The sequence below is a fragment of the Epargyreus clarus genome, unplaced genomic scaffold, assembly GCF_041222505.1.
Source record: "Epargyreus clarus isolate Ecla_fem2 unplaced genomic scaffold, WU_Ecla_fem_2.2 ptg000035l, whole genome shotgun sequence".
NCBI lineage: Eukaryota > Metazoa > Arthropoda > Insecta > Lepidoptera > Hesperiidae > Epargyreus > Epargyreus clarus.
Window position 1 is genome coordinate 5,090,141 of NW_027332240.1, and position 15,315 is coordinate 5,105,455.

The window sequence follows — 15,315 nt, forward strand, 5'->3', positions numbered from 1 at the left end:
CGTAAAACGGCTAGACCGCTCTGAATATAGAAATTAATCGCGTCGCCATAGCAAATTGTATGATTACACCTGCTCGCAACATCTTCAGAGTGGACTAGCAGTGTAGCGATAACTATAGTTATCGTTCCTCATAGATGGACTAACTTCTGACTGCGAGCGAAGCCGCGGGTACAAGCTAGTATGAAGTTAACAAAAACAGACATCAAATCGAATAATAAAATTACAATAAAACAGACATTTATTCGAATCATAAAATATTTAATCATTAGTCATTACTATTTACACATTCACAAACAAGTCAATAATTTAAAATTTATATATATTTATTATTTACAAGATTTAAAATCGAAATTGAACTAGATTCTTTTAATAAACGGTCAGTATTTTAAAAATATTTTGTACTATTGGTATTAGAATACGTATATTTGAAAACTATGTCTATTTGTATAGAAAATTTAGCAGATATACTTCAGATCACAGTTTCTCTAACTTCCTACACCTCTATTACATAATTATTTCATCAGATGTGGTCACACACAGGTGAGACAAAAGATCGCGGCCATATTGGATAAGAAAATCGCGCCAAATGGATATTTGTAAAATTTAAATCTATTTTATTTCAATTAATGTCACTATTGTACGTGAACTTTAGTTGTTTTGGTGTATTATTATCTAACTTATGCATCCGTCATTGACTATTTAAATACTATTTTATAATTTTCGTCCATTGATCCTAGTTAATTTATTTCGTTGTAATTTGTCGAAGAAAAGCAAACCCGCCGCCCGTTCTACTGTCTCTGGTTGCACCTAGAATGAAAACAAAAAAGGTTAATGGATACCATATTGTAATATTTTATGGCGAAAGAAAATATCGTGAGGAAACTTGTACAGCTGAGAGATTGTTTAAAAAAAATCTCTTGAGAACTTGCGTCAAATCTACCAATTCGCACTTAGTCAGTATGGTGCCCACGAGCCCATGGGTGGATGACGAGCCACACCTTGAACTATCAGAGGTGCCTGAGAGTCAAACCTCAGACCTTCATTTCTCTCTAAGCCTAGCCTATCTCCAATCCCTATTTATCAAGTGAAAAGGATCCAAGTCACAGTATGAGAGTTAGTTGTTCTTTGTTTAATCTTTACTATCAGTAACAAAAATTGACTCAAAATTCAAACACAACATGATGTTCTCATCATATCGCGGGCTTCAAATCAAAGGGGTGTATATAAAAATATTTATTGTTTTGTTACGCCACTCGTCTCCAAATTTGCAATACATAATCTTTCAGTGGATCTTAATAATAGGTTAATTATTTAAAGAAAACAATGAAAAACTTTTTGACGTAAGAAAATGTTATTACTTTTTTCTGTATCCTGACTTTCTGTGCTCCAGCTTCTGTGTTTTTATTGAATTAAAATCACTTTGTACTACTCACCATGAACACAGAGAGGGGTGTATCATCAGGTATTTTCTGGTTTGGCATCACATATGCTTCCATATCGAGGCTACCGTCCGCCGCCTCGCCGACCACCACCTTGTAGAAGTGGGTGGGCACCGCCACAGAGTTCGCACCTATCACTTGGTACTTCACGTAGCATTTGCCGTCTGATTCCCTCCTGTAGAAATATGCGCCATATATGATTTTAGAATGATACTAGCTGACCCGGCAAACGTTGTGTTGCCATATAAATAAAACAATGTTAAGGGTGAACAACCCTTATCACTTAGGGGTATAAAAAATAGATAGTAGCCGATGCTCAGACCTACTGAATATGCATACAAAAATTGGTGAAAATCGGTAAAGCCGTTTCGGAGGAGTCGGTAACTAACATTGTGACACAAGAATTTTATGTAAATAAGATTACGGCAGAACTGCGCCATTTTAATATGTAACGATAAGTTTCGTCGTGACTATGATTCAAGCAATAAATAAATTAAAACCGCGTAGGTATATTGAGTACCCGTTACATATAAGAATTACAATTAGAACTGTTGAAGTAGCAACAAGTAAGCTGTCCACCTGATGGTAATTATAACTAGCGACTACCGCCCATGGAACTGTGTAATCAACTTTGGAACTTGTAAAAACTTGTGTTTCGACTCGGAGACACCACCACCGCACCTACGCCTAATAAGTGTTTAGTGCTGCTGTGAATACACTCTATTATACGCCTTTCAAACCAAAATTGGTTTGTAAGGCGTGTTAAGAGAGACATATTTTTCCGAGGCATTTCAGCTTAGGGTTTTTTTATTATCGTGCGTGTTTCACCACGCACGCGGGATTGCCCCGCACGCGGAAATTTTCACGCAGCGTGAGACACGCTAGTCCACGATCTAGTTTTCTGCGGGCTGCTGTACTATGTGGTTATGTACAATGGACAACAAACTCAAAAAACTATTGATCATATAATTTAATTAATTTATAAAAGACGAAATAAGAAGACAAGGTCGCAATATGGCCTGTTATTTGAAAAGAGGATTCTTGCTGGAACGTTTGTTACACATTATAGCATGTACACTGCTCCCATAGAAGCGCTCGCGCATGCGGGGTCCCCGCGCGGGATGTTGCCCCGCGTCCCGCATGCGTATTCAACGCGTTACAATAAATACTTGTATAAAAAGCACATTTACGGGAATTCCGCATGCGGGGCCATCCCACGTGCGTGTTGAAATCCGCACGATATTAAAAACACCCTAGTCCTTATCGGTGATTACAGACTGATTACTGATATCCATGAACGGCTGTAGCCACCACTTACCGTCAGGTTCACTGCATGCTATTATGCAGTACCTCCCTCTTCAATACTATATAAATCAATATTTTTGGTCTGCGATTAGAAGGTAAATCAGTATATTAACATACCTAGGAAGATATAAAGGTCCCGTACAGCAATATACATTCTCATATACTTTAGTTAATTTCCTGACGTGTTTCTCCAAGCGGTTCCATGCGTGTCTGTTGAACCCCTCGCCCACCTAGAATAAACAATTATAATTATATACATAGCAATATTAACAACCTCTTTTTTATTATAATATAGAAGTAGCAAAAAAGCATGCATTTGATGTGATGGTAAGTGGCTACTGCCGCCCATGGTTATCTGTAATCAACCCCAGATAAGATTAAATTCCTACCTGAGGTCGGCCACACATGCACCTGTGTAATTTATTTATTTATTTGGTTTACCAACAATTGTTACATTCTTACAATAACTTCTCACAACATAACCTATAATATAGCTAAATGCACAATCACTTATAGGTAAACACTGCATGCAATGAACATAATACCTAAGTAACAGAGGCGCTTGACTTAAAACAATGTTTTACTAATTTAATAACTATATTAATGTAGGGTAATTCTGATTTTAATAGTAATGATGGAATTTAATTTGGGATTTTCTTGAGCAAATGATGTCGAAATAAAGTGGAATGCCTCGGATAAGTATGTGTCCCTTACCACACCCTTCAAACTAAAACACAGCAGTGCTTAACACTACACTGCCTAATAACAGGCAGAAATAGCCCCTATAGTCGAACCACAGATACCACCAGATATTACCACTCTAGCACTTGTACTTAAGACTAAAGAATAAAAAAAATGTTGACAGTGTGTCACAATTTACCTGAGGTGCCATATTAGTGAGGAAGAATGTTTGTTCCACATGCTTCTGGGCTATCTTGTGGTTGCCCGCAGCGGCCATGTGACCCCGGTCGAACCCTGACCCTTTGTAGTCACTGTTCAGTGATCTATAAACACAATTACAATTTGCTTAAAAGTTAATCCAACCATTATTTGCAGTTTTTGAAGTGCACTAAAATCCCCTTATGAGTGCTGGAGATGTAATGAGGCAGGAAAGAGCTAACACATAAATGCATAAAATCACAACAAAAATCAAAACATTTTAATAGGCAAAAGTTTTACTACATAGACCAAATACAAACATCAGAAATATTAGCTTTGCAGGCCCTCAGTAGAAAGAGGGACAGTTCTTTTTTCATCATCAACTTATATCAGTGCCATTTACTACCATCTCGTATGGAAAATTATTTGGACTTGGCCAACCTTTGGTCTTTGAGGATTACTAGAAAATAATTGACTCTAAAAAAAGGTGATACACACCTAACCTTGAGTAGCCATGGTGTAGAGTAGATAAACATACCTAAAGAAAGGATGGATACTCTCATCAGCCATGAAGTCACACTTGCTCCTGTCCACCTGGTCATTCTTCATGACATGTTCTTTAGTTAAGTGCTCGAACACCCAGTGTGGTACTCGTGTCCGGCGGTCATAGGACAACACAAAGTCATCATATGACCTCACATTATCTAACCCGGGGAAACCATATTTCATTATTTGGGACACCTATAACAAATAAATTAAAAAAATGACTAATTTTATATCAGTTTTTAAATAGAAAGAATTAAATAAATATGATTTTTGATGGTCTGAAGATAATGTAATTTTAAGAAATGTTCTTTGCAATTTTTTAAGAAAAATACTAACATAAAAATCAGATAAATTGAAATAACAATGATAGAAAAATGTCAATTAGATCTATATATTACGTAAAACGTTTGTTATAATGTATAACTATATTAACTATATACGTATTTTATATAAATAACTTGTTTTCTAAGCCTTAAGCTTCAATTAAAAAAATATCTATGAAACATACCCTATCTTTTGGGCTCCCGCTGTCCACGAAGGGTGCAGCAGCCGACACTGTCCCGAAGATGGGCAGCGCCGGCATGCTCCTCAAAGGTCTACCATCCACAAAAATATGATTTTCTTCCTCCTTACTAACCACACCGACATAGTAACCCGTCAGCCCCACAGCGCTTAATTGCGCCAATTGTAAGAGGCGCTTTGAAATCATTGGATTTTAATTTAATATTAAATTAAGGTTAGTTATTAGATAATTTTATAATTGTTTGATAAGTGATAACAGAACAGATCAATAGTCTATCTTTTGACAGTTGTGCTTGTAATTGACAAAGTGACACTTGACAGACGACAGTGACGTTTTACTAGACTATATACTATAAAATGAGCTATTTTTCTTTAAGTGTCCACAGAGTAATATACTGCGTACTGAAATAAGTATAAAAAATAACTACAATTACTCATGAGTTTAGGTATTAAAAATCGTGTTATTCTAATTTACAATAATATTTTGTTAAAACTAAAATACTTTGAATAATCAGTGCCGTATTTAAAAACTAAAATTAAATAATATATTATAAATTACTTATCAAATGACATACGGTGTCAAAACTGTTAAATGTCAATTTGAAATTAAAAATATTAAAATCACAATTACATAAAATAAATATTGTATCGTATCCTACGAAAACCAGCTGAATTATATTGAAACTTGATGGATAATTTCCATTAATTTGAATTTAGAAAGAGACGTCACAAAGATAACGTTATGACAAGAATACTAATCCGAACTGGTGGATTTATACCCAATTTCAAATGTAAATACAGCACTGCGCCGAAATCGGTGGCTACAATACAAATAGCCGGGAAGGAGTACCTCACGGATAACTACACGAATGTTACACCGAAAATCCTATCTTATTTGAACCGGAATTTGCATCTACGTAAGGATAATCCTTTATCCTTAGTCAGGCAGCGAATAGTGAACTATTTCTACTCATCGTTCACGCACCGAGGTAACCCAAGTTTTAGCGTGTACGACAACCTCTCGCCCGTCGTGTCGATTAAACAAAACTTCGACGATTTGCTCATACCGGTAGACCACCCAAGCAGGGCGAAGTCCGACTGCTACTATGTCAATAACTCTACGCTCCTCCGCGCTCACATGACGGCGCACCAGAGCGAACTCCTCAGGGCTGGCTTAGACAACTTTTTAATGATCGGAGATGTTTATAGACGAGATGAAATTGATTCTACACATTTCCCTGTGTTTCATCAGGCAAGTACATTGACCAGATCCAGACGAAAACCTAACACTAAACCCATTTTAGTATTAAATTAATATAATATTTTTATTATTAAAAACTCATAATAAAGATAAATCATATATAAAGATAATATGAGAAATAACCTTCTGAGAAAATCTAAAACCTCTAGGTATAAAGGGGCTTTTTACAAAGGGTCCATAAAGCACTCCACAAAAAATATCCATAGGTGATAGTATTTACACTTACATCAGGTAGCCAGTTTATCCTATTGCATGGTTTCAATATTTGTAATTTCTACTATACTCGTTACCCATACTTTTCTGAGTAGCACAATATTCCATAATAAACCCTATCTCGTTACAGGTGGATGCAGTGAGATCTCAACGAAAAGAACAACTGTTTGAAAACCACCCAGGATTAGAAATATTTGACCCAACGTTTGATCCAAGCAATCCCTTTGCATTTCCCATCTCTATATCTGACCCGGCCAAGCAAAGCTGCCACACGTTAGAAGCTGCGAAGCTTATGGAGGCACAGTTGAAAAACCATCTTTTGGGTCTAGTAAAGGCATTATTTGGTACCGAAATAAAGCATAGATGGGTTGATGAATACTTCCCGTTCACGCACCCTTCATGGGAATTAGAAATCTTCTATGACAATAAATGGATGGAGGTTTTGGGTTGTGGTATAGTGAGGAATGAGATTTTGGCCAACGCTGGCCCAAATAATTCCATTGCTTATGCATTTGGCTTGGGGTTGGAACGGTTAGCGATGGCGTTATACAAGATTCCAGACATAAGGTTAATGTGGAGTGAAGATTCAGGCTTTGTGTCGCAATTCCAAAATAAGAATGTGAATGCCAAAATCACATACAAGCCAGTATCTATTTATCCTCAATGCACCAATGATTTGTCATTCTGGTTACCGCCCAGTCTGACAATAGACACATTTGTTCATAACGACTTTTATGATCTAGTCAGGGATGTTGGAGGAGATATTATAGAACAGGTCAGTAGTTATTGGAATTCATGACAGATTAAGGTATGCTCGGGTAAGTAAAGGTGGTAGAACTCTTCGTGGTTTGACTCCAAAGGAACCTCCACACCTCTTTCTGCACAAGTTAAACGCTGCTGTGTTCCATTTTGAAGTGTGTGGTATACTTATCCAAAACATTCCAGCTCAGTCTTCAGGAGTAACAACATATCTATTGTCAAACTCACGTAGGAATCTAATCTTATCTGGGATTGATATAGATGTCTATGGGCAGCAGTTGCCACTTACCATCAGGTGGAAAGCATGCTCATTACTTCTTCAATATTAAAAAAAAAATAACATGGGGTATTCCAACTTTACGACACATTTGTTGCCAGATACAACAATCCTATCTGAGGTTGATTACAGATGTCTATGAGTTACAGTTCCCTCTTATCATCAAATCGACTGCATGCTTACTTTCTATAAAAATGATTAAACATTTGATATAATTTCAGGTGAGAATCAAAGACAAATTTGTACATCCCAAGTCGAAAAAACACAGCCTGTGTTATAGCATTATTTACAGGCATTTGGAAAGGACTCTTACTCAAGTGGAAGTGAATGAAGTCCACAAGGATATTGAAAAAGCTGTTACCACTGCATTTAATGTTTCTATCAGATAAATCAGTAATTATAAGAATATAACATAATTTTAAAAGCTGAGATAGATGCCTCCTAACAAGAAAATGTACCCAGTTTTGAGAATTGAAATAGTTGCGTAAAAAAGTTTTGCCACGTCTCCGTGCTAAAATGTCCCTAAAATATTTGAAATAATTATTTATTTATTACGTAAATTACGCAGTATTAGTTATTTATTCGTAAATTTCTCTAAAAATGTTTTTATTTGTCAAGAATTCAAAAAAAGAACTTACTAAAATAAGCCGTTTGTACCTTCATTCAATTTCAAGGCGGCGAAGTATCTTTACTAATCTATGATTTTCAAAGTATAGATGAATTATAATAATAAATTATTACCTAAAAGAAAAAATATTTATTTCTAATGCGCTACTAGTTAATTCACCGCCTGCCGACATTTTGTAGTGTATTGGCTTCAAGGCATCGTCAGCCGATCATCCAGGAGAGGGTAGATAGTATAATTGTAAGGTATAACATATGTAAAGAAAAAGTCTTTTAATTTATTATTTTTCTCTACGAACTATTTTACTATTGTCTATTTATTTGTGACGTTTGATTCAATGTCACATAAATTTAAATAGAAAAATGTTTTAGTGGAATAAAAAACTTTAAATGTCGTTTCTCTATTTAACAGAACAACAACATTAGTTTTTTTCCACAGGAAAGATCACTTTTATACATATATTCCTAATTGCTGGTGAGTAGCAGTCTAGCGGGAAACTATAAAAAAATAAAGAACGATATTATCACAGACCTAATAGAAGGCTAAGAGCACACGGTTTAAAAACGCAGGTTTTAAAACGTAGTCGCGCGCTACAGAAGCGCCTGTACTATAAAGTTTATGAAATCCGGTCGGGATTTCTCTGTTATGTACATCACTGACTGCGCTTGAATCTATAATCAGGCTCATCAAGCCTGATTATAGATTCAAGCGCAGTCAGTCGGGTGAAGTGAATGCCAGAGCCACAAGCAATTGCACAGCAGCGGGGATTTTTACGTACATTTTCATGTCCTAAGTGTTTCGGTTTCCCTACTGCAGGGTAGTTTAAAAGTTAAAATAAATACTTATCCTAATAGCCATGGGCGTATATAAGGGGAAGCGATGGAATTTTAGGTCAGAGGAATATTGAAGTTCTAACCATAGATGTAGTAGCGAAAAAAATCCAAGTCTATGGTTCTAACTTGAATTGTGTCAATATGCGCTTACTCATAATAACTACTTTCTACCTGTAGGTAGTTAGTGTTCGAGTAGAGCGCGCTCTATAGTACTCAAAGTACTCAAAGGATGAAATGTCAGGGTTGTCACCACATGTCGGATCTGTTGGAAGGTCGGTAAGAATCCCCTGTTGTTGTCCAAAAATAGTAAACAGTGCATACAAAGCATAGGTAAATAATAGAAATGAAACGAGCGACAACATAACACTATATTTTTAATAATTAGTTATAAAATTATGTTTATCTTTGCTTCACAGAAGGTACTTTATTGTTCGTCAACAACTAATAACACACATACCTACTTAAAATCTACAAGAATTATGTTAACAATATTATGCACATAAACCATCTATAACAAAATATAACGAAATAAAATATAACGAATACAAGTATTATAAATAGTTAAATAAAGACTTCTTATACTTTTCCATAACTTCAAAAGTAAGTCCATAAGTTATAAAAATATACATAATTATATATAATTTAAAGGTTTGAACACTTTGAACAACTAGATATAAGATTATGTGTTGACTTCTAATTATTCTTACTATTTCTCGAAATCCCAATATTATTCAGGTTATAGACACTTCTTTTGCCGGATTAAAAAAGGATCACAGAGCATTTCTTATCTTGGCACAAACTTACACGTGCCGATGTAACAAATAATATATTTCCATTTGCTGTTGAAATTTGCTTGAAGTCATTATTAATTACGCTAAAGAAGTATAACTTCTTACTTGCGAACATAGATTAGTAAAGATTATTCACTCCTAACAAGAAAATGTACCCAGTTTTGAGAATTGAAATAGTCGCGAAAAAAAGTTTTGCTACGTCTCCGTGCTAAAATGCCCCTAAAATATTTGAAATAATTATTTATTTATTATGTAAATTACGCAATATTAGTTATTTATTCGTAAATTTTCTCTAAAAATGTTTTTATTTGTTAAGAATTAAAAAAAAAGAACTTACTAATAAGCCGTTTGTGGCTTCATTCAATTTCAAGGCGGCGAAGTATCTTTACTAATCTATGCTTGCGAAAATAAGTAAACACATATGTACTGCTTTTATAAATGAAGATGGACTTATTATTTCGTACAGACGATGTTGAAGAAATTGTTGTCTGTCATGCATGGACAATAGTACAATTTCTTTTGGTTTTGTTTTAAAAAACAACAGTGGTCAATTCTAACCCAGGAATGTCCAGGATCCGGTGACACTCGAAAATGTTCCTCAATTTTCAATGTATGAGATGGTTCATATTGATTTTTTTACAAATTAAGTGCTTTTTAAGATTTCCGTCGATATTTTTATTTGCCGCTTCTTTTCTTGCTCTTCTTTATAATCATGGCGTCTAAATCGTAATTCGAAGTGATTGGACGTTTTTGTCCAGTTGGTTGTTGCATGATTGTACTAATTTCCTCATCTAATAAACTAATTTGCTGGTGGATTTCATTTAAACACTTGTTTTTTGTCTCTGTTAAATCACCCACATCCTCTGATTTTACTTCAATCTTTTCATTATTCTCATCCTTCTCCAACGGCTCTACTGCCTCTTCTGAATGTATGCGCCTGTGTTCATTACTATCTATGTGTAATGAGAAAACGTCTACTATTTTTGGCGAATTAAACTTCATTGTATCAGCTATAAAATTGCGAAATGCACTTTCATACCAATTTTTTTTTTTATTGATCCACATTGAAAACCTCGAAAGATCGTTGCTTTTAGTGTTGACATCCATGGTAGCTTCTTTCGCATTCTTCGTCTTGGGATAACTATACACTTTGAATTCGGTGCTGTCATGGATATTAGTACCATCAGATATATTTTTCGTTTCGCGACTACTATTGGCTTTGATATTAGTGCGGCCATGAGTAGTAGTTGGATTAGAAATATTCGGAGTTATAAGTTGATTATTAATAATAACCTGTTCGTTACCACCGTTATTGGTAGAATTTTTCGAATGAGTCAGTTGAAGTAACTTTTCAGTGTCTGCAGTTAATCTAAAATTTGTTAAACCTAGTTCATCCACCTGATTTTGAGCACATTTAAGTATGTTGGACAAAATTTGCAATTCTGAAGGCGACAGACTGCTCAGTGGAGCATTTAATGATGCAGATATTTTTCCCTGGGAATTAATTGTCAAATTTATATCACGAAACCTATGCAAGATATTCTTTATTATGGAATCAACACATTCAGAAGATTGTTTCTCCATATCCTTTATTGGTGATAACGGTCCTATGTGCTGATTATCCATTTGAACGGAAGTTCCAGGAGTTACAGTTTGGTTCACATTCTGATTTGGAGCTGATGCTAGGTTCTGACCTATCTGCTGGTATTGATCTGATACTGTAGAAGTTATATTTTTTTCTATATGTCTTTCATTTTCACTGACCTGACCTATCTCTTTCTTTTTTTTAAAGAATTCTTGTGGTAAAATAGGTAAAACTGGTGTTAGTTTATTGTTTGCTCCCAAAAAACACCTATTATATTCAACTTTACATGAATATATTGATATATTATATGATAGATATGGAATGCCTTTATTTTGTCGTAAATCACTTTTATTATTATCGGCTATACGTTTTACTGGGATTCTCAGATAATTGGACACGGAATTATTCAAATCATTTTTTAAAAGGTGAATCTGAGATTCGCGTTCCAAGGGTCCATTAAATGTGGCATTTGTGATCGTACGAGGCACACTCAGAGTTAATGATAACCAACTAGAATCGTTCTTACCCCTGGTAATTAACTTGCTGTATATTTTGTCTCCATCTCCTAATTCATAATTTTCTGTTATTCCATTTTCATCGCATAGTCTCAACAAAGCATTGCATTCCAATTTTTTTGACGACATATTATTCCATGTAGAGTTTAATTTGCCATTCCATTTAGACTCTTTTTTAAAGGCCGAAGCTTTTGAAATGAACTTACTTTTTTTGATACTAGAAGCGTGTGAGGTGTTATGAGATATATGTGTGGCATCTGATAAAATATTACTTTCAACCTCAAGGGGATAACTATCTTTTCTTACTTGTGGGAAATTGTTGTCATTGCAATTTGTTTTGTTATTCTTACAACAACATGCACATGTCACGCATGGGTGAGGTCTATGCATATATTTTGCGATATTACGATATTTTTCAACAGCCTGTAGTAATGAAACGTAATATTGCCTTTGTCTCCAACAACAAATAACAACACTAAATGTTGAACTACGTTTTTGTTGGCATTTGTACATTTTACTGCACATCGTGTTTATACAGTTGACAACTTTGCACGTTTCGTCAATTTCATACGCATCTAAATCATCTAGAAAGTGGTTATAAAATACAATTACTGAGTTTCCAAGATATTTGTTAATGAGTAAGTCTTTGTATTCATCCGTGTTTGTTATTGTGTAGAATGAATTATCTATTTCCGGTTCTATTTTGACTTCTTCATCGTCGCTAGATAGTACTTCAATAACTTCCATTTCATCTTTGTGAACTTCATGAACTTTTGGATTAGGTGATTTTGTTTTTATATCTTCGAGAACGATTCGCACAGGCTTACATGTGGTTAGAGCTTTCAATGTCGTTTCATTTGTTACTTCTTTAAGTTTTATCACTTTTTCAGATTTGTTTTCAATTAAATCATTTGACTTATTCGTCATTAATATTTCGTCATTTTTATCAGCGTTATTTAACATTATTTTTTTCTGAATATTAGTGATATTATTTCTTTGACGACACAAGTTTAGTTTCTTGAAGCACATTCGCTTTGTATTGGATACGTTTTGGGCGCGTAGGATAGCTTTATAAATTGGCTTGCTTTCCGCTATAATTATTTTTATACTGTCTTTAAACTTCTGTTTACAGAAATCTTTTCTTAAAATTACCATATCTTCTAATCGCGTCGTATATACTAGTGGTACGCGGTTAACCAAAGAATGTAATTCACCGCTCATGTTCCACGTTTGTTTGTGTTGCATGCTGTTGTATCTTGCCGTTAATCTGCTGAATTTGTACCTGGGAAATAGTAATCTTATTAAGCAACGACTATTATTTTAAAAAATTACAGATATACACAGTTCACCCGATGTTAACACATACATCTCATAAGTAGCAAGTATTTAATCTATTAATAAATCATCAAATTAGAAATAAGAACGTAGCTAGAAGTCACATAAAGTAAATAAATTAATTAAGTGCGTATTTAAACGTAAATACAACAGTATTTGTAAATTGATTTTTACATTTTGATGTCGTTCAAATAACAATTGAAGAAATAAAAGCGACAAAGACATAAAATGACGTAATATTAAAGTATTAAGAAAATGAAAATCACAAACGAGCCAGCCCTGCATTTTAAAGATGTCAAATGTATTGTACAAACTATTGTTGCCGTGATAATTATATTCATACAATCCCCCCCCCCTTCCCCTCCCTTCAGTCACAGATTGTAGACGAAAGAAACTCAGTTTCATGTCAAACTGAAAATCTATAATAAAAAAAATGATAGGCAGCGACAAAACAGTTTGTGAAATCAAAAGTACGCCAAACTTCCTTCAAGTTCCTTCATTAAGAAATCAAATCAAATTAAGATTTTGTTTGATCTGCTACATCAATACATTTGTATATGTACGAAGTCGATTGGTACGGTATCATCTGGCACGTGGGAACCCTACTCGTGTACACAAAACATCTTCGACCCCACCCGCCCGCTTCCCCGCAAGATTGTCACTTTATACGAGTAGAAGTGTCATTAATTGAATACCAAACTATAAATAGAAATAAATCTGTTATTACCTGTTTTTGTAGTTCACTTCGATTCACTATTTCGTAAAACACTAAACACCAATTAATAACAATAAACACTGAATTTTGCGATTCGATAGTGAGTCGCGACTCGCGAGCGGAGCTGTGATGGTTGACAGCGGTACGCGCGGGGGTCGGGGGACGAGGCAACGAGGCACGCGGCGACTTGACGTAAGAGCGGGGTGAAGGGCGAGGCGTCCTCTTCCTTTCATTCCCTCGCCCCTCCCCGCAGTTATATCGTAACGATAAGTCTGACTAAACGCAAATACGTTCAATTATATTTTAGTTATATCCATTTTATCTCTTTGATTCCAAGCCTATTTAGATATTTTACTGAAATAAATCCGTGTTATTATAGTAATTAAGCTATAACCCACTTGTCTTTATGTTACATATTATTATCGTGTGAATGTGTGACGTGTAGAATGTTTTTTTAAATATATTTTTTATCATTGAGTTGTTAAGTTGTTACTAGAATGATAAAATTGGAAAATTTATCTATTTTTCGTTTGTCTATCTACGTAATATAAATACCATACTGTAATTTAAGACTTTTATGTTGAGTGCTTTTAACCTACTCCGAACCACTCTGACCCTTATGGTGTTGTCCTAAAGTCGCATTTTATGTTTTGTATCCATAGATTATTAAAGATACTTCGCTGCCTTGAAATTGAATGAAGCCATAAACGGCTTATTTTAGTAAGTTCTTTTTTTGAATTCTTGACAAATAAAAACATTTTTAGAGAAAATTTACGAATAAATAACTAAGTCTGCGTAATTCACGTAATAAATAAATAATTATTTCAAATATTTTAGGGATATTTTAGCACGGAGACGTGGCAAAACTTTTTTACGCAACTATTTCAATTCTCAAAACTGGGTACAGTTTCTTGTTAGGAGTGAGTAATCTTTACTAATCTATGTTTGTATCGTATCTCATCTTTATAACGGTTCAATTTGTTCGGGTTGCACTGTAACAGAGTATAGATATTTTACAAAGATGCACGTTAGTTGTATTTTCAACAAGAGTAAATGTAAACTGAATCCAAAACAAGGTTGCCTACTACATATACTAGTACAGTCTCGTCAAAGTTACTTTATTCTAATAACACACTATTTTCTTGACCCAATTTACAACTTTTATTATTCCCGCGCCGCGTAAAATACAAGTCTCGCGCCAAGCGCGTTCTCTTTCTTGTTTTATGCTTATGCACACAATCGTATAACCCATACAGCCAATGACTATATAAATGGACACTTATTATTATAAAAATAACATATCATGAATATAGCACAGAATAATTAATTAAAATAATACTATAATAAAATAATTTGAATATTTTGCTAACAATTCATTATAAAATGCATCACTTTATTATCTGTATTAATCTTTCTACGCACGAAAACTGACTATTTTTATACTTAATTGGTGCCTTAAATCTTAGATCTTTTAGTAAAAAGAAATATTTTTTTGTAGGTAGCTACTATTTGAGTACTAACATACAAATAAAAAAGTTAAAGATATTAAAGGTACCAATACTATATGGTTTTATATAGCATTGACTATACATCATTTTTAATTAAGTAAATTTGTACGATATAAAAATTAAGTTGTCTACACTAATATTATAAAGAGGAAAACTTTGTTTGTCTGTTTGGTTGTAATGAATAGGCTCAAAAACTACTGAACTGAT

At 34.3% G+C, this 15,315-nt stretch overlaps 2 protein-coding genes and 1 long non-coding RNA gene across 3 annotated transcripts; 1 reads left to right on the forward strand and 2 right to left on the reverse strand.

Moving 5' to 3' along the window:
• Positions 1 to 632: 632 nt before the first annotated feature.
• On the reverse strand, positions 633 to 4,984 carry EndoG (endonuclease G, mitochondrial). The gene is made up of 6 exons (XM_073092032.1): positions 4,678 to 4,984; positions 4,162 to 4,364; positions 3,625 to 3,748; positions 2,862 to 2,974; positions 1,434 to 1,614; positions 633 to 807 (listed from the first exon to the last, which is right to left on the reverse strand). The coding sequence occupies exons 1-6, from the start codon at positions 4,876 to 4,878 to the stop codon at positions 712 to 714; spliced, it is 918 nt and encodes a 305-aa protein (XP_072948133.1). The 5' UTR covers positions 4,879 to 4,984; the 3' UTR covers positions 633 to 711.
• Positions 4,985 to 5,277: 293 nt separating this feature from the next.
• PheRS-m (Phenylalanyl-tRNA synthetase, mitochondrial) lies at positions 5,278 to 7,630 on the forward strand. The gene is made up of 3 exons (XM_073091938.1): positions 5,278 to 5,943; positions 6,296 to 6,940; positions 7,423 to 7,630. The coding sequence occupies exons 1-3, from the start codon at positions 5,434 to 5,436 to the stop codon at positions 7,588 to 7,590; spliced, it is 1,323 nt and encodes a 440-aa protein (XP_072948039.1). The 5' UTR covers positions 5,278 to 5,433; the 3' UTR covers positions 7,591 to 7,630.
• A 1,386-nt stretch (positions 7,631 to 9,016) lies between these two features.
• On the reverse strand, positions 9,017 to 13,774 carry LOC140756359 (uncharacterized). Its single transcript, XR_012103882.1, has 2 exons — positions 13,613 to 13,774; positions 9,017 to 12,832 (listed from the first exon to the last, which is right to left on the reverse strand). It is a non-coding gene; the product is annotated as an uncharacterized LOC140756359 (long non-coding RNA).
• Between the last annotated feature and the right edge of the window lie 1,541 nt (positions 13,775 to 15,315).